This window comes from Haliotis rufescens, unplaced genomic scaffold (assembly GCF_023055435.1).
Source record: "Haliotis rufescens isolate VD_foot unplaced genomic scaffold, xgHalRufe1.0.p SCAF_2, whole genome shotgun sequence".
NCBI classification, from domain to species: domain Eukaryota; kingdom Metazoa; phylum Mollusca; class Gastropoda; order Lepetellida; family Haliotidae; genus Haliotis; species Haliotis rufescens.
Window position 1 is genome coordinate 10,292,221 of NW_025963890.1, and position 22,948 is coordinate 10,315,168.

General features: G+C 40.2%; 1 protein-coding gene across 2 annotated transcripts in view; it reads left to right on the forward strand.

Annotated features, from left to right (window-relative positions):
• LOC124136153 (proteasome adapter and scaffold protein ECM29-like) overlaps positions 1 to 21,884 on the forward strand; it is a 62,328-nt gene extending 40,444 nt beyond the window's left edge. For both annotated transcript variants that reach the window (XM_046501972.2, XM_046501973.2), the window contains 26 exons: positions 1,047 to 1,161; positions 2,714 to 2,828; positions 3,119 to 3,187; positions 3,385 to 3,502; positions 4,063 to 4,233; positions 4,469 to 4,548; positions 5,168 to 5,273; positions 5,685 to 5,732; positions 6,076 to 6,197; positions 7,121 to 7,280; positions 7,872 to 7,931; positions 8,093 to 8,182; positions 8,692 to 8,758; positions 9,176 to 9,267; positions 9,750 to 9,816; positions 9,928 to 10,059; positions 10,541 to 10,609; positions 11,170 to 11,381; positions 12,019 to 12,062; positions 12,918 to 12,966; positions 13,284 to 13,427; positions 14,161 to 14,284; positions 15,082 to 15,187; positions 15,982 to 16,076; positions 16,719 to 16,790; positions 17,848 to 21,884. In XM_046501972.2, the coding sequence (XP_046357928.2) occupies positions 1,047 to 1,161; positions 2,714 to 2,828; positions 3,119 to 3,187; positions 3,385 to 3,502; positions 4,063 to 4,233; positions 4,469 to 4,548; positions 5,168 to 5,273; positions 5,685 to 5,732; positions 6,076 to 6,197; positions 7,121 to 7,280; positions 7,872 to 7,931; positions 8,093 to 8,182; positions 8,692 to 8,758; positions 9,176 to 9,267; positions 9,750 to 9,816; positions 9,928 to 10,059; positions 10,541 to 10,609; positions 11,170 to 11,381; positions 12,019 to 12,062; positions 12,918 to 12,966; positions 13,284 to 13,427; positions 14,161 to 14,284; positions 15,082 to 15,187; positions 15,982 to 16,076; positions 16,719 to 16,790; positions 17,848 to 17,990 (2,670 nt within the window). In that variant the 3' untranslated portion in view covers positions 17,991 to 21,884. The remainder of the gene's footprint in view (positions 1 to 1,046; positions 1,162 to 2,713; positions 2,829 to 3,118; positions 3,188 to 3,384; positions 3,503 to 4,062; positions 4,234 to 4,468; positions 4,549 to 5,167; positions 5,274 to 5,684; positions 5,733 to 6,075; positions 6,198 to 7,120; positions 7,281 to 7,871; positions 7,932 to 8,092; positions 8,183 to 8,691; positions 8,759 to 9,175; positions 9,268 to 9,749; positions 9,817 to 9,927; positions 10,060 to 10,540; positions 10,610 to 11,169; positions 11,382 to 12,018; positions 12,063 to 12,917; positions 12,967 to 13,283; positions 13,428 to 14,160; positions 14,285 to 15,081; positions 15,188 to 15,981; positions 16,077 to 16,718; positions 16,791 to 17,847) is intronic.
• The last annotated feature ends 1,064 nt before the right edge of the window (positions 21,885 to 22,948 follow it).

Consider the following 22,948-nt stretch of genomic DNA (forward strand, 5'->3'; position numbering starts at 1 on the left):
GATAATTAGTTGTGTGTCGAAGAGCATTACCCATGCTATTTTAGTTACCTTGTCTACGGCGAGTTCTGTAACTAAATTATACGCCGACCACATTTCGATCGCAATTCAACTGACGTGTGCAGTTGTCCTGTCGCTTCGATAATTAGTTGTGAGTCGAAGAGCATTAAACATGCTGTTTTAGTTACCTTGTATACTGCGAGTTGCTCTGTAACTAAACTATTCGTTGACCACACTTCGATCGCAGTTCAACTGACGCGTGCAGTTGGCCTGTCGCATCGATAATTAGTTGTGTGTCGAAGAGCATTAACCATGCTGTGCGTTCGTGATAAACAACTTGTCTCGTCCGTGCATCTGGTCGAATGTTCTATTGTCACTACAGGGGTGAGGAACTTGGTACATTCGACGTGAAAGTGGTCACTGCCTGATTACTTTCCCGACCCTCCTTCCAGTGTTCCGTCGAATTCTACCCATTTGTACGACTGAAAACAGACTAAAACATGGGTTTTTCAGATTAAAAACGATGTTTTATTGGTCTGTTTTCAGTCGTACGTTCCCACCCAGCCATCCCCACAGGGAAGTAATCCAGTCCAGTCCTGCTTGATGGCTTATTCTTCGAGATTTTTGACATGTCATAGGGAGGTGCGTGCGCAACCGGACGGAAACAAGTTTAATGTTTACATTCCAGCTTCTGGCTTCCTCTAAACGTGCGACTAGACGTGAGGGTATGAGAGATACCCATTTGTACGACTGAAAACAGACCAATAAAACATCGTTTTTAATCTGAAAAACCCATATTTCCTTTTACATATTACTCCCCTTGAGGCAGAATTGGTCAGCTGATGCTTGTTGTTAAAATGGACTACAGTAAGGATTATGTGGTTATTTATGTGTGACCTGTTCATGTGTTTTTGTGTTGTTGCTCATGGTATCAACCACTGGTTGGTCTGGTTCTGGCTTGATTTATTGATGTTAAGCATAGACAATAGGACAAGAGACTTTTTGTTGTCTTTTGTTGATGTGATTAAGACTGTGTTTGCTGTGTGCAGGCTTCCTGCATCTGGCTGCTGTCAGTGTTGAAGAAGTGTGGCAAACACAGCTCCATCCAGACTCACATCCAGAACATCCAGAGGGCCTTCATGCAGCTGCTGTCAGAGAGTGATGGTGAGATATACAATATACCTGCTGGAAAATCATTTGATTTTGAGTAATGCCATGTTTCAATATAATAATTAAAGATTTCTGAAGTGATTCAAGGAGGCTGCAGTAAATCACTCCTGTTATTTTCTCAGAGTTTGCCTGTCTGTGCAAATGTCCCTGTAATAGAGAAGTGTCTTTTGACACCAAACAAATCAACACAGGTTGATAAAAGTATAAAACTCCAAGGCTTGACGAGATATTTTAATCTTTCATCCATGAGTGTTGATGTGTTTGATATCAAAAGACTTGAGGGTGAGATTCTATTTATTATCCAACTTTTTCAGTTTGTAAAACAGAAACAATCTGTGCCTAGAGCATGTTGAGTATAATAAGTAGAGCTAACCAGCTTCATTGGCAAAAAGATTAGTGAGTCCTCTGATTGTGACGTCATGGTTACCGATGATGTCACAATGGCAAGGCATTGTGATGCAATTCATTGTAGCAGTATCCCCCGTGAGATATTGCTTGATTTCACCCAAACAATCCCCTGTTTGAAAGTAGTTCTGGATGATAAATAGGAATAAGAGGCTGTGAGAATTCCCGTCTGTTTTATATCTATATGTCAAACCCTGCATTTCACTAGTCTCCCTCAACCTTGGAGGTGTGCTGGGGTAGCCAAGTGGCAAAGGCATAGGCCCTGGATTGATTTCTGTCATGTTTACAATGTCAGAAGCCAATCTAACCCATTGTTATCCCTCTATTAAGAATCTTGCAATTCCATTGGTTAATCCATATCACGTGATGAAACAATACATTTCAATGTAGACCCCGAAATCATGTGCCTGACACTGACCTCCATTATTGACTCGTCACATGATCAATATTGACCTGTCACGTGATCAATATTGACTCGTCCGCTAGAAAACAAGATGGTGTCTGATACGAACGTTTCACGGTTGACAGATAGGATTCTGTAATGAAACAGAGGACAGTTCAAGACTTCATAAACTTTAAAGTGAGTTTGTTTCAGTATAACAAGACGAATGATTACTTTTGACAAGGTCAATATCCGAAAACAAAGACCCTCAGACCCGACCTCTTCGGTAGCCTGACCACTTCAGGGGTCGGGTCCTTGGTTCCTTGTTTTCACACATTGACCTCGTCAAGAGTAATCATTTGTATACTGTCATATGACAAATGCTACAAGTGGCAACACCCAACCCCTCAGCTTTTGACACACCTCTTGTATATATTTCCTGGCACTGTACCAATAGGTCAAACGGCTGGTGCTTAATGATGGTATGAAATATGTTAATGTCAGAGCAATTGCAGTCTTCTGTTAATCCTTCTGATACTGTGATATTATGAAGTTAGTTATGGTAGGCTACAGTGAATGTCCACCCTCAGTTGCATGTGATGAGAGGTAGCTGATGGGTTAGAGTGTTACCTCATCACACTCAAGTCCCAGGTTTGATCCCCGAACTGATACATGAAGTCTATTCTTGGTGTCCTCTGCCATGATATAGCTGGAATATCATTAAAAGATGTACAATTCAAATAACTGCCTGTGTTGTAGAGATGACTCAGGACATCGCCTCCAAGGGTCTGGGCGTGGTGTATGAGAACTGCACGGCCCAACAGAAGGACATGTTGGTGTCTGAGCTGGTCAACACACTCATGACTGGCAAGAGGTACATATACTGCTTACATAGAGGACTTGAGTGTCCTGGTAGTGAAGTATTTAATCAATAACAATGATGTCTAGTCAATAGACCTCAAATTTATGAATTTATAGACAAAATCAATCTTGTTTTGACTACTTGGATACATGACAAAGTTTTGATAAATTGTTTGTCACAATTTCAATATAAATGTCAATATCAGTGTCTTGGTATTGTAATAACTATGTCATATATGTACCACTGAATCACATGAAATGGCATGAAAGTATTGTTAAAGTGATCACTATTTGTTCTCCTAGGCCTAAGCAGGAAGTGAGTGGAGAAACACAAATGTTTGAAGAAGGAAGTCTCGGCAAAACTCCTGAGGGGTGAGGAATGTTGTTTTTTCTATCATTGTTTTATTTTCTCAGGACAAAAGTAAAATATTTACAAATAGATCACCTTATTGACCATGTAGGTGAGCTGATCATATTGTCCACTCTAATTGAACAAATTATATATGCAATAACTGATGTATATTATGATGTATAGCACCATTCAGTCCTCCTATCTTTCCTTTAACCAGGGGAAGCATGTCTACATATAAGGAACTGTGTGCAATAGCCAATGATCTCAACCAGCCTGACCTCATCTACAAATTCATGCATCTTGCCAATCACAATGCCATGTGGAACTCCAGGAAGGTCAGTTATTTCTCACAGGGTTGTCGATTGAACAGCATCAGTGTTGGACCAGGATCATTTACTGCAGCCTCCTTTGGTTGTTTTGGAAATCGAGGCAGTGGAGTAGCCTAGTGGTTAATATGTTGTTTCGTCATGCCGAAAGCCTGGGTTCGATTCTCAACATGGGTACAATGTGTGAAGCCCATTTCTGGTATCCCCCGCCGTGATATTGCTGGAATATTGCTAAAAGCGGCGTAAAACCAAACTCACTTACTGTTTTGCAAATGTAGGATTGTAGGATGTTTCTAAACAGTCACAGCATTGCTCAATAGCAAATGAATTTACATCTACAAACCTCGGTCCCCATTACTGTCTTGATTTCTTTGTGAACACGAAACATTGAAGTGACATTTTCTTCACATAATATTTGCCATGGATCAGACGTGCCCTTCTGTTACTGTAGCTTCAAAACTTCATGAAATATATGCTCTTTTACCCTTCTTTTAATGCAATAATACAAAATATGTTTCTGTTTGAATGAAAGTATGAGAAACTAACGGCATCCCTTATATCACTACCAGGGAGCAGCATTTGGCTTCACCACTATCGCAGCTCAGGCTGGGGAGCAGCTGGCTCCGTACTTGTCCCAGATTGTGCCCCGTCTCTACCGATACCAGTTCGACCCTAATCCCAAAATACAGCAAGCCATGACCAGCATCTGGAATGCCCTGATACAGGACAACAAGAAAACTGTAAGTCTCATGGTGTCGGGTGTGTGATAAAATAGTTTGCTAGGATGTACCAAACCATTAAGAAAGTGAGTGACAATAAAAAATGCGTGTGTGCCATGTTTGTGTGAACCTTCTCTGTTTGTTGATGTGCTGTAAAAGCTCCTGACAGGGTGTGCCATGTTTGTGTGAACCCTCTCTGTTTGTTGATGTGCTGTAAAAGCTCCTGACAGGGTGTGCCATGTTTGTCTGTCCTCAGGTGGACACGTACCTCCAGGAAATCTTGCGAGATCTGTTGAAGAACCTGACCAGCAACCAGTGGAGGATCAGAGAGTCCAGGTCAGCAGACGTGCATCTCATGTTTCATCTGGGTCATGCTCAAATATTATGCCTGTCCGAAATTAAGCATGAAAGTAATGGGGTCCACGTCATAATTCTTATGTTAAGAATTAAAGATTTAGGGGTCCCTAGATTCAAGCTCCTTATAAGACCTCAATGACCCAATTAATTGTGCACTGTTAAGCTTACTTTCGTGTTGAGAAGATCGTACAGTTTTTAGGCGACTTAAGACACTGCCATATTTAACATTTGAAGGGCCAAGCTGCATGTTCTGTTTAATTCATAAATACTTTTATTCTCAAAGCATTTATAATGTTTTGTTCTCTCCCCAAATCAACTCTTTGGCTTTGATCATTGAACAAGTGTAGGCCATATAGTTTGTAATGATATTTCAACTCTCTATGACATTACAAACTGTGCCAAAATCTTTTGATTGTACGAGCTCAAACTTGTCTCTTAGCGTCATTTTAAGTACATTTCAGTGTTATCATATGTTATCATAAGCTGAGCTTACTAAATTTACTAGACTCAGGCTTTAGACTAGTGGCCTAGTTGCAGACTTGTGACTGAAGTAATCACACATAGTGTTTAGTGATGTAGTTGCTTGTGTTGTATTCAGCTGCCTGGCTGTGACCGACTTGCTGCGAGGTCGACCAGTAGATGACATCATTGAGCAGCTGCCACCTCTGTGGGAAGACTGTCTACGAGTCAGGGATGACATTAAGGTAAGGCCTTTTTTGTAAATTGCTTGCTTAGCACATCTTTCTTCAAAACCATTGGTTGGTGGTAAAATATAAATTGCAAAATCAAATTATTTTTTTTAAGAAATCTCTTTATAGTTGTCAATGAGAGGAAAACAAATGTTAGAAATTTGCTGTTTGCAAATATGTGATAAGTGATAAGAAAAATGCCAAGTATGTCAACCCTGGGGAAAAAAAATAATCTCTGTTTATGTTTTAAATATATTATATGAATCCGTCTTGCTTACCAGGAACTCTCAGAGCAGTTTGGAATAACTAACTCCAAGGAACCTTTATAATTCAGTTTGTTGCATTTGTTGCAGTTGCATGTACAACATTTGCTATATCCTGCTATGTTATATCCCGAGTTTGAGAGGATCCCATGATGTGTTGTAGGAGTCAGTGAGAAATGCTGCTGATATGGCCTGTAAAGCACTTAGTCGGGTAAGTGGAAGATTCTTGAAATTAATGAAGTCATTTGCATCCTGATGTATCTTTCATTATAGTTGTAGTGGTGGGGTAGCCATGCTGAAACCCTAGGTTCGATTCCTCACAGGGATACAATGTGTGAAGGCTCTTTCTGTCACCCTCACATACTCTGTAATATTGCTGGATCATTGTTAAAAGTTGTATAAAGCTTTTAGTGAGTATATATTGTTCTTTCTTGATGTGAGTGAAGGTCTCAGGTTCAGGCAACATGAGTTCACATAGTGTATGTCACATATTTGGTTATTTTTGTGATGTGAGCGAAGGTCTTTAGTTCGGCAGTATATGACGTGTTTTGCAGGTGTGTGTGAAGACATGTGACCCGAGCCAGGGCAAGGTGGGGGAGAGAGCCACAACTCTCATGCTGCCTTGTATTCTCAACTGCAGCCTTCAGAGCACAGTCCCCGAGGTCAGAGCTATAGGGTGAGTTCTCATTTAACATTGTATCAACAATACGAGTGCAATTTGCAATAATGAGAAAATTGTTTGAACTAAACATCTGTTGAAGAACAGATATGTTTTACCTTACCTGACGCTACACAGTGCTTTAGCTTCCCTACCTTATACAAACAGACAGTACTGGAACGAAGAGACAGTTTAAACAGACAGTCCGTGCCTCGGCATCCACGAGTTATCCCCCTTGGCCCCTACTCTTCATATTCTTCTCTGTCCGATGGACAGACGTGTACGGATCAAGAGTTCTACATACCTTGTGATATTGTCGTCAACACTGGTTTCAGGTGGTGTTACACCTATATATCCTTTCCGGCTGGATAATATCCGCTCGTTTGCGGTTTACAGCTTGTAATTTGAATTTTTCTCTCGACTGCGTAACTCTGCCTGTTTAGCACCTTGGTCGCCATTTTAATTTCCTGCGTCTCGTGTTTACGAGGTAGCGCATTAATGTACCGTTTTGGTATAGTTTTTGTAAACTATTGGTGAATCTCTCATTTCTTCTGTGATTTATGACTTTCTAGTGACATAATTCCTATTATTTAGGAGTCTTATGTTTTAGAATTGCTCCTGTTGAAGGACAGATATATTGTTGTAATAGTGTAAGCCATCGAGTGAGTCAATTACTGGGTATGAGTATAGATTCATCAGTGCCATGTTTATCCACACTCAGGGCCCAAGTGACACAAGTTGCTGTGCAGAGTTGCTTCCCTTGGGAATGCCAGATACATGTGCTTGTGGGTTTCACCAAAGTGGTAAATGTCTGAGACCAGCATCACGTCAGGGTTTCCTCCCACATTAAGCTGACACACTGTCTGGAAAACTGTTCAAAGCGGTGTTAAACCAAACTCACTCACTCATAATGACTTAAATTCTGTGTTGTTTCATTGTAGACTGTCCACCCTGCTGCAGATCAGTAAGAACGCTGGTGCCTTGATGAAGCCTCACATCCCTGTCCTGGTGGCTGCTCTCCTGGAGGCAGTCAGTGGGCTGGAGCCACAGGTCATGAACTACCTCAGCTTCCACGTCAGCACCCAGGCTACACAGGAAAAGGTCAGGAACACTGATGGTGTATGGTGAACGAGGGGCGATATTATGTGACTCGTGTGACCTGTTTGAAACATGTTGAAGCTTAACCAAAATAGTTTTCATTTCTGGGGGGGTAGCCTAGTGGTTAAAGCATGCGCTCGCCATGCCGAAGACCCGGGTTCGATTCCTGACATGGATACAATGTGTGAAGCCGTGATGTTTCTGGAATATTGCTAAAAGCGGCATAAAACCATACTCACTCACTCATTCATTTCTGGGGAACAATTACATCAATAAGACACACCTGCATGTCACCAGTTTATTTATGTTTAATTTTAAATAAAAGTGAAATTCAGACATTTTGGCTAGAACCTTTTGTCATGCTTAAAAAAGAGAAGAAGGAATGCTGGTCCATTTACTCCCAATTTTCCAATCATCTTCGTCTGCTATGCAAATAGTTTTTAGTTTCAGTCACTGTTTCCATGTTTACCATTTTACCCTGTCTTACTGAATACAGTTCATGTGTGTGTTTCTCTTAGTGCAACACATGCTTATGCCTACATGTGTGTGTCTGATAGTGTCACAATCTATGATGATACATTGTTCTGCCTCCAGCTTGACAGTGCCCGTATCGCTGCCTCCAAGATGTCCCCAATGATGGAAACAATCAACAGGGTAAGAAGGGGACCTCTGACAAAATGTTAAAGTCAAACTGATTTGCTCAAAAACTGAAAAAAAACCTTCCTGTATGTGAGAAACTATGTTGTCATTTTGTGTAGACAGTTGCCATTCAGAGCACCATAGATCATCCATAACTAAGTGTTGATATGTTCCAGTGTGTGCAGTATGTGGATGAGTCAGTATTACCAGAGCTGGTGCCACGTCTAGTGGACCTCATCAAGAGTGGTATCGGCGTCGGAACAAAGGTAAGGTGTTGGTGACAGTGTGTAGATAGAAACTAGTTTTTAACACATTATTAGTTGTAGGATCAGAGGAGGATGCAACTTAATCTGGAACCTTTTTTTGCCTGAATAGTTATAACAAGAAAAATACATTTACAAAGCCTTACAATGGGGTAGCCTAGTGGTTAAAGCATTTGCTCGTCACGCCGAAGACCCTAGTTCCTTATCCCACATGGGTACAATGTGTGAAGCCCATTTCTGGTGTACCCCACCGTGATGTTGCTGGAATATTGCTAAAAGCGGCGTAAAACCATACTCACTCACTCACTCACTCCAACTATCCTTAAGGATACCTTTTCATTATTTAGAACTAGCTTATTTGACAGACAATCATTGAAGTGAGCTTATATATGTTGATTTATTGCATAGCACATTATGTTAGTTCAGTTACATGCAGTATTCTGGAGTCTTGTGTATGGAGGTCATCCCTCTAGAGGTGAGGCTAGTCACCCAGTGATTGTGTTGTGTTCCAGGCTGGGTGCTCCAGCTTTGTGGTGTCCCTCGTCCATCAGTGTCCCCAGGATCTCACCCCCCATGCAGGTAAGCCTCATTGTGTAGCCCAGGGTTTACATGATGCGTAATTCTTACATGCTTGACAATACTTTCTTGAAATACTCGCAAAAGTTTTTGAGGCATAATTGATGCAATCAATTCGCTAGGGAAATCTAAATTTTAAAAAAAAATACTTCCTCAGAACTTCTTTTGATTGATAGCATTTCAGGGGTACAATATAATGTGTTCACTTTCTCCGTCAACATTATTAGGCATATCTCTTGATGGGTCGCCCAAAATAGCTCAAGTTTTGTCTGATATTTACTTCCTTATGTTTTTATATGAACCACATTTAGGTCATCAGTCTTTTATAAACATAAGCTCCTCCTCATCACATTAACTGTCTTGTATAAGCTTGTCATTAGTTCTAGAAGTACCTTGCTCTAATTCCCTCTGTATCTCAAGGCAAGCTGATGAGTGCCTTCCTCCATGGTCTCAGTGACAGAAACTCCTCTGTGAGGAAGTCCTATGCCTCTGCATTAGGATACCTGGTCAAAGTAAGTTGGTGCTGGCTGGAGCAACTCTATACCACTGAAACATGTGCAGCTGTTGGAATTTTTTTTGTTACAATTCAAATGAAGAGATGTCATTTGTTTTTGTTTTTGATAATGATCAAAGTTAGCAAAGATGTTATTTTTAATTTCTTAGAGGAATTTATACCTATTCATAAAGTTGAATTGTTTGTTTGTTTGTTGTTTAACGCTGCACTCAGCAATATTCCAGCTATATGACAGCGGTCTGTGAATAATTGAGTCTGGACCAGACAATCCAGTGATTGACATCATGAGCATCGATTGATTTGATGACATGCTTCCACCAATTCAGCGAGCCTGACCACCCGACCTCGTACGTCGCCTCTTACGACAAGCATTGTTGCCTTTTACAGCAAGTGTGGGTTGCTATGGACCTGTTCTATCCCGGATCTTCATGGGTCCTGAAATCTATTAAGTTTGGTAACCATATGTATGTTGTTTTTCAGATTGCCAAAGATAGTAGTGTGGAGAAGCTGATCAACCGACTCAGGTCGTGGTATCTGGAGAAGGAAGGTAGGAGAATAAACGTTGGTGATGGGTATCATCAGTAGACTAATTACAGTATCAGGTGCATCAGATAGGTCCAAAGTGACACCATCCTTAAGTTCCACTTTCTGATTTCAGATGAGTCTTTTCGGCTTGCGTGTGGCTTGACCCTGCAGGCGATGAGTCAGCACAGTTCTGATGCCCTGAAGCGCCATGCCACTCTAGCAATGCCGCTAGCATTCTTTGCCATGCATGAGAAGGTGAAGACAGGTGAGTTGCATGCTTAGGAAGTTAACCACTAATGGCTGCTGACTGCTGATTTTCTTTTGGGTTATGGAAAAGGGCAAGAGGTGCCTTATGAGATCCAATGAAATGTTAGGTCTGTGCATGACACCGTATTAGCATGCAAAATATTTACTCTAACTCTTATCTCTTTCATGAATTTCCATAAGGTCTTTGGTTTGAAATGAGGAAAATACACTCTGGATATGTAGCTCAGTCGGTATGATATGGGTGTTAAGTTCATGGGTTCAAGACCCAATGGACTGTGAGAGAAACTGGTCCTTGGTGTACAGCTGAGTTGTTTCTGAGATTGCCGGTTTCCTGGAAAATTGTGGTACTGAATTTTTAAGGGTCTATTCATTGTCCTCTAAACCAGTGATTGTTACTTGTCATATGTTTAACATCCCCATGCATTCCTCTCTTCTCACTCTGTAATGTAAGTCATAAAGAGAATCACTCACTGTTTCAGACGAAGGTGGCACGGCAGCCAGCAGCTCCCAATCAGTGTGGGAGGAGGTGTGGCAGGAGATAACACCAGGTCAGTAAGCAAAACCATTCTCTAAATGCACTGTTGCCTAGATTCGAGCAAGCAGTTTAATATCCTTGGACCATAAGATTGATGGACTTATTCATATAGTAGTTCTAGTAATCTTGAAAGCAAAATGATCACTTCCTGCAGTGGGCATGTGTGAGATACATATATGCTTAAAGGGGAAGTGTACAGACAAAAAACATATTCCATCAAATATAAAACAAAATAAAATTGTGGTGTTAGCTAATATGTTGCAAGTCCTGATGCTACTTATTCAAGCTCTTATAAAACTTTTTGAAACAGTCAATCACTTTTGTCACATCACAAGTAGGAAGCTCTAAATATGTATGATAATATTATGCCATTGTGTCCTTCCTAACTAAACAGTGGAGAGTTACCACCTTAGATTATGACGTAATGGTGCTAATTTATCTTGGCCATTGTCTATCCTCAACACAAAAGATGTCCAGTAACAGTTTATGATAAGACAAACATGGCCTCCTACTCAGCTTCTTGTTCCGAAGACATTTCTGTAAACCTTCATCAGTCCAGTGCTTGTATGTCAGGAACGGAGGGAGGCCTGCGACTATACATCTCCGAAGTGGTGGAACTCCTGCAGATGTCCCTGGAATCCCAGCTGTGGAGCACCAAGGCCCAGGCAGCAGCTGCCATGAGCACCGTGGCAACCAAACTAGGGTCGTCGCTGGGACCTCCACATCTCGGCAACCTTCTCACAGCGCTGCTTAACGGTCTCCAGGGCAGGACATGGGATGGCAAGGTGGGGTCATCAGACAACACACTTTGTAACTTTCATCAATGAATAAAAGTTAATTAGAAGAGTATGTGGTGGCTGGATATGGGAGAATGTAAGATAATGTCATAATGAAAACAATAAAAGAATTGGTTCTCATGCAATGTCTTTTGAAAATGTAGTGTGGGCGGGCGGTGTGTTTTGGTTTTTTTGCGGGGGGAGGGGGAAGTTGATCAAGCTAGTATGTAAACATATTTTGTTTACAATAATTTCGTCAAAATGATGTTGTTCTTAAGTATTATAGCATCTCACTGCTGGGGTCGTGTGTTCGAGAGGCAGAATATTGAAAGATTTAAAAAAAAATAATTGAAAATGGAAATAAAAATGAAACTTGCGGTGGACTTTATGATGATGCGGGCACTGCCTGAGAACCAAGACTATTATTTTTTTTAGCCTTGGATATTTCAGTTTCATATTTCTATTAGGAATCAATAAAACAACTGCCTGTCAGTTCTCTTAATGTGTCTGGCTAGTTGTTTTGTGAATGAATGGTTTGCTTGTTATATTTGGAAGACCCAGGTTGTGTGGAGCCCATTCTTGGCGTCTCCCTGCAGAATTGCTTATATAACAGTATCCTCACTGTATCAGTCTATTGTTTCTCCAGGAGGCCCTGCTCCAAGCTTTGTCCACAGTGTGCACGTCTTGCAAGTAAGTATGACAGTCTTCTTCTCTACAGGAACAAGACTTAGCAGTACCTACATGTATATAGTATATGAGAATGTTCTGAGATCAGTACGGATAGTCAGTCAAGATCACTGTGGTCAAACATCCGATTATGAACTTGGCCTGTCAGCACTATGTCATCCATATCGATTTCACTAGATGAGAGTTGTCTATGAGCTGTGGCACTTTGGGATGTCGTCCTATGTTATACTGATATGTGAGGATATAACTGAACTACTGCTCAATACACTCACTGCAGGATCTGTATGGCGTTTTACCCTGCATTATTTGAGGGGCAGTGAGGTAGCTGTTTTCCAGCATGGGTGCATTGAGCCCATTTCTGGTGTCCCCCTGCTGTCATATTGCTGAGACATCTCTAAAATGCTAGACACTCATTACCTCCTTGCTGATTCCAGGTTAGCATAGGTCCCCATCTACGATGGTAAGAGGCGACCAAATGGATTCGGTGGTCAGGCTCCGTAAGAGTGTCCTCATACCCCAGTTGTGTGAATCGTTGCTCACAATATTGATCACTGGAATCTCTGATCCAAACTTGATTAATTGCAGGCTGCCATCATATCGCTGGAATATTGCTGAGTGCATTGTTTTGCAAACAAACCACACTCACTCACTGTTTGCTATAACTCTTCTGGGCGGTGGGGTAGCCTAATGGTTAAAGCGTTCACTCGTCACGCCGAAGACCCGGGTTCGATTCCCAACATGGGTACAATGAGTGAAACCCATTTTGGATGCCCCCCACCATTATATTGCTGGAATATTGCTAAAAGCGGCGTAGAACCCAACTCACGTATTCACTCACTATGACTCTTCTTGGTTCAGGGACACTATCAAAGAAAAGGATATAGGAGGACAACCCAAGGTTAAAGAAGTAAGTGGTATTGTATGGCAAGCTGAAATCTATCAAAGGTATTGTGAGGTGGAGTATGTGTCCAGCACCATGTTTGTCGTAAGACCCAAATAACGTGAATGTTCGGTGGTTACGGTATGTGGCTGAATAGTTCCTCAAGCTATGAACCATTAGTTATTTGTTGCTGGTCTTTGCAGGTTTCCATGATGTAATTGTAATACTGTTTATTAAAACATTTTCTTGCTCACTTACTCTTTATGATAAACACAGCAATATCTAAAACATTCTGACATGGTTTGCTGAAGAAGCTATTGCCAACTACCTTTGTATGTTGTTAGATTGTTGAGGCAGTTCTACGTGAGTCCCGGAAGGAGAGACCAGCCTACAAGATTGAAGCGTTGAAGTGTCTCGGTGCCATCATCGAGGCATATGATTTGGACCTGTTCCGTGACGTGTGGGATATACTGCTACCAATGATCAAGGTCGGAAATGCATCCTTGTTTCCGCCAATACTAGTGAAAAAGGACTTGTCACTTTTGCAATTATGTAAATGTCAACTCTTCAGCAGATCAATTTTACAGACAAGTGAAAATATAACTTAATTCCTAACCATGTATTTAGAAATGCCTCCAGAACTTTATTACCTATCATTAGTGAGAATTTGAGGACAAAATGAGCTTCAAGTACCCAAATGTCCAGGCTTTTCATTCGAAAGAACTACTAGTGATGTGATGACCAACATGGCTACAGAGTGTGGAGTGGATGTCCTTATGCGGGTGGCTACCCAGGAACACCAGCTGCTGTCTTTGGCCTGATGACAGAGATCAGGGCTCATATATATAAAAGGGACAAAACTTTTTCCATAATCATAAGAAATCTCTGCTAAAAGCAGAGTCCATTGTATGATTAAAACTGTATCATAAGCTTGTGTTTTTTAGGTATTTGAGGAAAAGGGAGCTTATCCTGCCCCACTGGTGATAATAGGTTACCGGTATAAACAATTGATTCAGCCATATTACACTGTTTAGGATGAAACACTCTCAAATGAATAAGTATCTGTAACAAGAAGTGTTGTATGTTTACTGGTATAAGGAAAATAAACAAAACACTGATTATCATTCTGGTCCTTATCAATATGATGTAGAAAGCATTGAATATCAAAATATATCCAATGGCATTCATTCCAATATTGCAATGTTAGTATGAATGTTGCAGGAGAAGGACTCCGCGGACAAGGATGAGGACAAGGATGATGTACCATCTGCTGTGAAGCACAACTTGAAGGAGTGTGCCTACACTGCCCTGGGGGAGACATGGCCCACCACACCCAGCACACATGGTGGGCTGTCTTGACATAAATAGAACATTATGCATGTTTTACTTATATTAATTGATTTTTGTATACTTTCCTTTTCTGATTTATGTAATTTCGCAATTGTGGAATAATTATTTAATTTTCTCTGTGATTCTGTGAACAAATTTCTGTAACAAAATTCTTTTAATGGCAGTAACTGTATAAGGAGACATTTACAAAATCATATTTTTAAAATTAAATCAAAATAATCTGTAAACCACATAATAAAACAAAGGTCTTTTCAATATCATATACATCATACTACTTTATGGTCATAGTCCAAAAGGGGCGGTCGGGTAGCCTAGTGGTTAAAGCATTCGCTTGTCACGCCGAAGACCCGGGTTCGATTCCCGACATGGGTACATTGTGTGAAGTCCATTTCTGGTGTCCATCGCCGTGATATTGCTGGAATATTGCTAAAAACAGCGTAAAACCATACTCACTCACTCATAGTCCAAAATATCTCTTGCTGGAAATAGCTGTAAAATTTCTGATTCGGTGTTAAACCACTTGCTCCCTCCCTCTCTCCCTCACTCACTCAGGGACATATTGTACTCAGGTACTGTTTGAATACTTATGGAGGGTGTCTCTTTACTTTGTAATTTTGTATTCGTCAAAGGACAAGCTTTTACATTTTTAATGCCAAAATATTATAGATATCAATGGTAGATGAATGGATTTGTCATATTAATGTATCCACTCCAGTTCCCAAGTTTTTCTATATGTGACAGGAATCTGCATTTGACAAATGGATGTTTATATGAGTGTTGTGTCCCTTGCAGGTGAGTTTCAGGGCCGTGTGTGCGAGTCACTGTGTGAGGGGGTGCCAGTCAATGCATGGAAGGGCCAGGTCACCATACTGAAGACAATGCACAAGTTTGTTGACAGGTGAGTGATAAACCTTCAGTTGAGAGATGTATGGTCCTCCAAACTAATAATAATGATAGTAAGTGTATGGATATTGCTCATAGCTCCTGACACTTGTGTATGCTCAAAGCATGATGTGAATATGTACCATCATAAGGCAGGGTCTTCATGAAGGCCTTCATTACTAGGTATAGATAGCAATACTTTAGCAAAGTGGTTCAAAGAATTCTTACTTGTATAGACAGCCAATGCAAGGATTTTAATGCCAGTTTGATATGGGGTCACTGGTTTTGGGGTGGTGGGGTAGCCTACTGGTTAGAGTGTTTGCTCATCACGCAGTAGAGCTGGGTTTGATTCCAGACATAGCACAATGTGTGAAGCCCATTTCTGGTGTCCCCTGCTGTGATATTGCTGGAATATTGCTAAAAGCGATGTAAAAACCATACTCACTCACTCACTCACTCACTCACTCACTCACTCACTCACTCACTCACTTCCTGGTTTCAATGACGACACTGATGCCTGACATCCCATACAACTTACATGTACCACTACAACAGTCTAATCTAGACTATTCTTGACACAAAAGTGTGTCGCAGTTCCATTTCCTGCTACGATGGATCACTTCAGCAATGAGTGAGCTCAGTACAGGGCTCCTGTCATATATTATATGTTGTATATAAAAAGATATATAGTATGTTGTGATACACCTAATATATGTATGTAATGAACACATGTCTAAAAGCCATTAAGCTCAGTGTGTGCGGTAATATGGCTACATCAGATTACAAGCCGGAGCTGGTGTGTACTTGCAGGTTATCGTGTCTGAAGAAGGAGAATGTAGCCAAGGAGTCCAGTCAGATGATCCCCATCATAGACAAGCTGCTGGCCACTGTGATACCCCTCCTAGGTACTGCACATCATCCTGTAACACATGCAGTGCTTCTCCATCCTCCACAGATTCATAGCATATTAATATAATATTCTGCTCCCATCTGATAGGGGGCGGTCGGGTAGCCTAGTGGTTAAAACCTTTGTTCGTCACGCCGAAGACCCGGGTTCGCTTCCCGACATGGGTACAATGTGTGAAGCCCATTTCTGGTGTCCTCCACCGTGATAGTGCTGGAATATGCTAAAAGCGGCATAAAATCAAACTCACTCAATCACCCATATGATACTTCTCAGTGTGAAGATCTAATGAACTTGCCAAAGAAATCTCGTCAGGCTAACCCTGAGTGAACTTAGAACTCCCAAACATTTGATTTCTCAACCACCTTGATTTGGAAATTTTTTATCTTTACAAAGGAAAACACAACTATTCCCAAAGCACACCCTTTTGGGAGTAGTCTAATTCCAACAAGAATTGTACACATATTTTATTTTGGTTAGGATGGAATTCTATATATCACTTATATATGCAAAGGACAATACTAAATTACAATGGTACTGAAATAAATTCATTAACCCAGAAATTACTGAAATCAGCTGATTTAACTGGGAATGTGTGGATGAATATTGGTAGAAGAATTCAGTGTTGGTTGTGTATTTGCAGGTAACATGAAGTATGCTGTGATCCGAACTGAATCTCTTGCTGTGATAGAAAGTATTGTGTCAAAGCTGCATGGTAAGCATGTTTGATGATTATTTACAGTTAGCATTCTTTCTTGGGAGTTGAAGAATCTTTAAGTCACTACTCTTGTTGAAGAATAAACAGGGACCTTAAAATATTTCTCCTTGTCCCTTAGATATTTTAGTTATTGAACATTTTAGTTGAGCTAGTTGAACTAGTGCCAGTTTCTTAACCACCCTCTCCAGGGCTAGCATTTTGGTAAACCTACATTAACCCCTGGATCCATTTACTTTGTTCTTGCGATTGCAAATTACCTGCTCTCAATTTTCATTAACATTTTATCGTCCAAATGTCAACGAAAGGGTAAGGGAGGTAACTCTTTTTGCGCAGAAACCAAAGCCACCGCAAGTTGTCATGGACATGAAGACATCTTTTCAGTCAAAAAGATTTTTCAGGGCTTTCTTTTGCATGTCAGTTAGGTTTTATTTGTTGAATTTCTCACAAACACAATCATAATCAATGGGACTGGCCAACCCAACATTAAGGCTGGTTCGTAACATTAGACTTAGTAGTGTAGCCAATCAAATTGGCAAATGGAAATCAAGGGCAGGTAATTTGAGATTGCGAGAACCATGTGAATGGATCCAGGGGTGAATGTAGGTTTACCGAAATGATAGCCTTGGAGATATAGAGGATGGTTGCTCAGCATGCTTTGTATGTACTTACATAAAGTTTCTGGTGGACTTACCTTGCAAATACAACACAATTTAAATTTGATCACAGATTATTTCGCAAGGTGTGAAAAATGATGGCGAGATTACTTAATATACTGCTCAAAAGAAGTTAAGGACCTATTGATTCTTTCATATTCAGGGCAGTCTGATAGCCTAGTGGTTAAAGCGTTTGCTCGTCACGCTGAAGACCCGGGTTCAAATCCCGACATGGGTATAATGTGTCAAGCCCATTTCTGGTGTCCCCCATCGTGATATTGCTAGAATATTGCTTAAAGTGGCGTAAAAACCATACTCACTCACTCTGTCATAATACTATAATTAATGTGTTAAGTATGATTTGAAATTGGGATATAATATGTCTGCTTCTTCTTGCCTAGATGCCGGACAGTTACCTCTGCTGTCTCGCACCAGTGTCGGCAACAAACTCGTAGAGGAGTTATCTCCCATGTGCGAGGATGGAGTTTATGAACTGCGAGAAAAAGCTGCTGATTTAAAGAAGCTCCTTACAGCATCAGCGTGATACTAGAGTTATCTGCCCTTGATAGACATGACCTTTGGACATTCCCTACAAAGACTGTGTGAGAGGTTTGGCTGCATGGATGCAGAGATTGAGAAGTCCACAATGAATATCTTTACACCCAGTGATTTTTATCAACAAAGGTTAATGGGCTTCCACTACTATAAGTAGAAGCACAATTGAAACGGATTCTCAATCAGTTCAGTCTTGTCCTGGTTGATGTTTGAGGTCTGTGTCATGGAAGTCTATTTGTCATGTAGTGTATTGGCCTGCATTGTTATCCCAGCAGTTCCAGTCTGTGTTGATATTTATTAATTTGCCTTACAAATGAATTAAGTTCATCATTTCATGGGAGCATTTCAGGAATTAAACACAAAAATAGTCCTCCTCTATGACATGATGTACAGGAACACTGACTTAGAGACAAACTTTTGATTACAGTCAACTTGAGATATTTCGGATAGTCATCGGCCTAAAAATCAATTTATATATCCATAGTTGATGTTGACCAGCCCTCCACGTAGCGACCAATTTGGTTGCATTTGCAACCTTAATTACATTTTGGAACCCGTGTTAATTGCCTGGTTGCCAGTTGACTCCCATTAATAAACGTTTTTGGGACTAAAATATTTCCCATATTGAAAGAAACTGGAGTAGAACATCACTTGTCTGTATGAACATCATGACTTCCCTGTTAAGGGTGTTGTGTAACACCTTACAGCGATACTGAAGTTTTGTGGTGTTATCGTCTATAATGCTACAAGTTTAGTTATTTCTGGTCATGTGCACATTTCTGTTTACTTTAACAATGGTGGGATGTTCAAATCATAGAAGAATATTTCAACTTGTTTTTAAGAGCTATCTCTAAGCCGAACTGTCCATCACAGAATGATGACATGAATAGCATAACTATGGCTTTTATTGCCAGCAGTCCTAAAAGATGTTTATTAGATGCAGATGTTGGTGGGCATTGGGATGGAGACGACTGAGATTACTTCATCTGCTATGAATGTGTCTGATAGTAATAACTGAATCAGAAATCCCAGTGATTGCATCAAACAAATATTGGAATAAAGCAAAAACGCAGCAGCACTGTTGTTTCAGGTAACTGGCTAAGTGAATTCCAGTGATGGTCTTTCAACAAGGGTAATTGTTCAATAACTTATCTTTATTGCAGCAAGTTTTTTTCAGACACATTGGAACAATTGGAATGTTTTCTTATCTTATTAATTAATTTCTTAAATAATAAATTCTTTATGAGCCGTAATCAATGTGGCTCCTTATATTTTAATGTGGCTCCTTTAAGTTTGAAATGGCACATAGAAATATATTGCCAGGAGTCAAATGGCTCCCAGGAAAAAATCTGACCTTGGTGTTCTGTTGACATTATCTCTCTTCCGAGATACTAATCAAAAGAAGTTAAAGAACACCTGATTCTTTCATATTACTACAGTTAATCTCTCATGGCATGATACATTAACTATAGTCATATGAAAGAATTGGTGTTCTTTCTTTTTAACTTCTTTTGTGTAGGATACCTATAGTTGGTATTATTTAATACTGAGAACTGTTCCTTAATACTGACAATGATATATCCAAGTTGACTGTAAGCAAAAATGGTTTAATCTAAAGATGCCCTTGTGGTTCTTTTCTTGTACCATTTCTAAGGATGTGTTATCATACTACATGTTACCTGGGATACCTGAGGTAGCCTTGTACATGTCATGGTTCATGTCTTTGAGGAGGGGATTCTAATCACATTTTACTTTCTAGAAATAGTCATTCCTGTTGTTGAAATGTGTATGTTATGTGTTGGTTTGTCTGGAATAGTATTTTGATTGGTATTGCACCTGGCAAGAAAGAATTACTGAGTATGTGGTACAGCTAACGGGGTAGAGGTACAGTGTGGGATAGTGATATGTCCAGTTTCGGGTCAAAAGAACATGAAATTTGTGGTAGTGCATGGATTTAGCATTCTTTTACATCTCATACTATTACTACTGGCAGAGTGTTTTGAAAGCAGTAACAGTTGCGTATACATGTAAATGGTCTTAAATAAATGCTCTGAAACCATGGTAATAGATATCACCCCAAAACAATTACGATCCTTGCCAGAAATATTTCTAGCTATTTGCGACAAATGACTCAAAAGATTAAACTTGTAGAAAAACATATATACCTCATTATTTTTATATTTGGTGATGACAATAAAGCGGCATATATTTATTGATATTCCCAACTGTTTCATGCAACAAAGATATTCTTGCCACTTCCTCAAATTATTGACTACAATGCTGAAATGAACAGATTAATCGCCTAACATTTTAAACAGCGCTACTATTTTCATGCAGGCGACTGACTATATGCCCGAAATATTGCAAATGTCATGTTAAATATTTTCTCACTTGTTCTTCAAGTCATTGTTGAGGAAGCACTCCATGTACAGCCAGCTGTCATTGGCTGAAGGAAAATCAGCAGCTGTAGCAGACAGACATGAGCTGTAGTTGTCTAGATTTAACCATTGCAATCAACCTACTCATTCTGGTATCTCTTTTGAATCTTATTGGTGGAAGGTGTTGAAGGTAGCCAAGTGGTTGAATTGTTGGCTCACGACTGGGTTCAGTTCCCTACATGGCTACGATTTGCCCATTTCTCACCATATTCGCTCTCTCATTATTTTAGTGGTGAGGGTTTGGTACTGTTAATTTATGAATTCCCTACATTTCGTGTCAAATATTGATCTGGAATACATTTCTCCCTTTGTTATGAATAGCAGGTTAAGAGGATATTGCTGAAGGTGATGAACCTTAGATTGAACCCACCATCCACAGCAAACCTTGAAAGAAAGAGAAATATTTGTCTTCATCTTGGGACTGCCTACTGTTTCCGCTGCTAGAAGCTGAATGTTCGTTCTGTACTGCAACATACTTTGTGATTAGACCATCCTGTCTTGATTAATGAAGTTTCACTGTTCTGAAAATATGTTTTACCCATGTCAACATATCAGATCTTGTTTGAATTCATTAGTATTGTTTTTTTTAGCTTTCATATGAATTTCATTAATATTTGAAGTGTTTGGTAACTTAATGATGAAATACTCTGTATGTTTGTTGACCATTTGTTGTATCTTTCCTCAATTTTACTTAAAACTTAATGCTGTCATTTTCTGTAATTTCTAAGCATGACTCCAAGACTGATGATCAGAATGAACGTTAGATTATGCACTATTCAAATGAGAAGGGTCTTTTCAGTACTGAATTTCTACAGTATGTTGAATGTTGGATTTGTGGATCTTTTGCCTATAAAGTGCTGGAGCTATCTGATCTGTGTTGCAAGTGGAACGCATTGAAAGGAAATAACTCGACAGCTAGCTCAGTCTAGGGCTGCATTTATCATGTTTATGTTACCTGTTTGTCCTTTGTTTTGAGGTGTATGATAACCTTCATGACTTGTATGATAACATGTGACATCCTGTTTATAGTATTTAAATGCTTGTATCTCAAGGGCCAACTGTCTTGCTCTCCAGTCACCACATACCTGAGGGTGTCCACTATTTGGCCCACAATGAAATTATTATTCAATTTTCATTTCATTCAAAATATATCTGATTGGTAGGGCACATTTCTAATTTATTTTTGGATGTATCGTTCGAGAAAGTCATTTACAGGTTTTGAAACTCTCGTTCATGATTTCAGTCTTACCTTTATGTTTGTGGCCATAATTGTAAGTATAAAACTACCTGTCCACATGTCCGGTTTATCCAGGTGGACGAAAGGACCCGAAATGTGACATGTGAAATATGACAGGTGTCCGACCCAGTGAACGGTGTATGTGTCCTGTTAGTACAGGAATGGATGTGTGGAGATTTTCCCACAATAAACAGGATATCCTATCTCAGCACGTGTTGTGTTATATATGCAGAATTGTGTACATGGAATGCAAGTTTTGTGGGCAAGAGTGGTCCAGTTGTATTTGCACTGCCGCAGTTCTCTGTGCAGAGTTGCGTCCCTTGGCTTGCCAAAATCCATTCGAGTATGTAGTATGGTGCTGACAAGCCTAGGATCATGATCATGGGGTGTGTGGACTTAAACAAATGATCAACAGGCTCTGGCAGTGGCTAACAGTCGCAACACAAAGAATTGCTGCACCTTATACGACCTGTGTTCTCTGGTGACCTGAGAAAATAGCTAGGAATACTGTTAATCCTCCACCTTCTTACAGATTCTGTACAATGTTCCTCATTCAGTCTTGCTTGACAATGGTATAAGGTTCTATACCGAAACATCGCCTTTACAGTATTAAAGAAGTTGTTATCCATGAATTGTTTAGTTTGTCGTCCGCCAACTTCTATGTAATGCCAATCAAACAATTAAAATTAGTATTGTTTAAAATGCATACTGTAATCATTTGACCGCTCATATGTACATGAGGGCGGTCGGGTAGCCTAGTGCTTAAAGCATTCGCTTGTCACGCCGAAAGACCCGGTTCGATTCCCGACATGGGAACAATGTGTGAAGTCCATTTCTGGTGTCCACCGCCGTGATATTGCTGGAATATTGCTAAAAGCAGCGTAAAACCATGCTCGCTCGCTCGCTCCCTCACTCACTCACTCACTTATATGTACATGTTCTTACTTGTTTCTGGTGCATATTACCATACCCATCAAGCTGAAAGGTTGTAGCATCAGTCCCCCGCCTTTAGCAATAGCAGCTTCTGTTGCTGCAATGATGCCACGTAGATACAGATGCAGAATTTGGACGCCCCGTCCATAAATTTTCCGAATCTATTTATGATATAATAAATTTTATCAGCAAATTTCAGCAAAGTTACAGTCATATTACTCGTATGTAGTGGTTGTGGCATAGCGTTCGTCTCGAAGACCCGTGTTTCATTCCCCAGATGGGTAGTGCGTGAAGCCCATTTCTGGTGTCCCCCGCCCTGATATTGCTGGAGTATTTCTA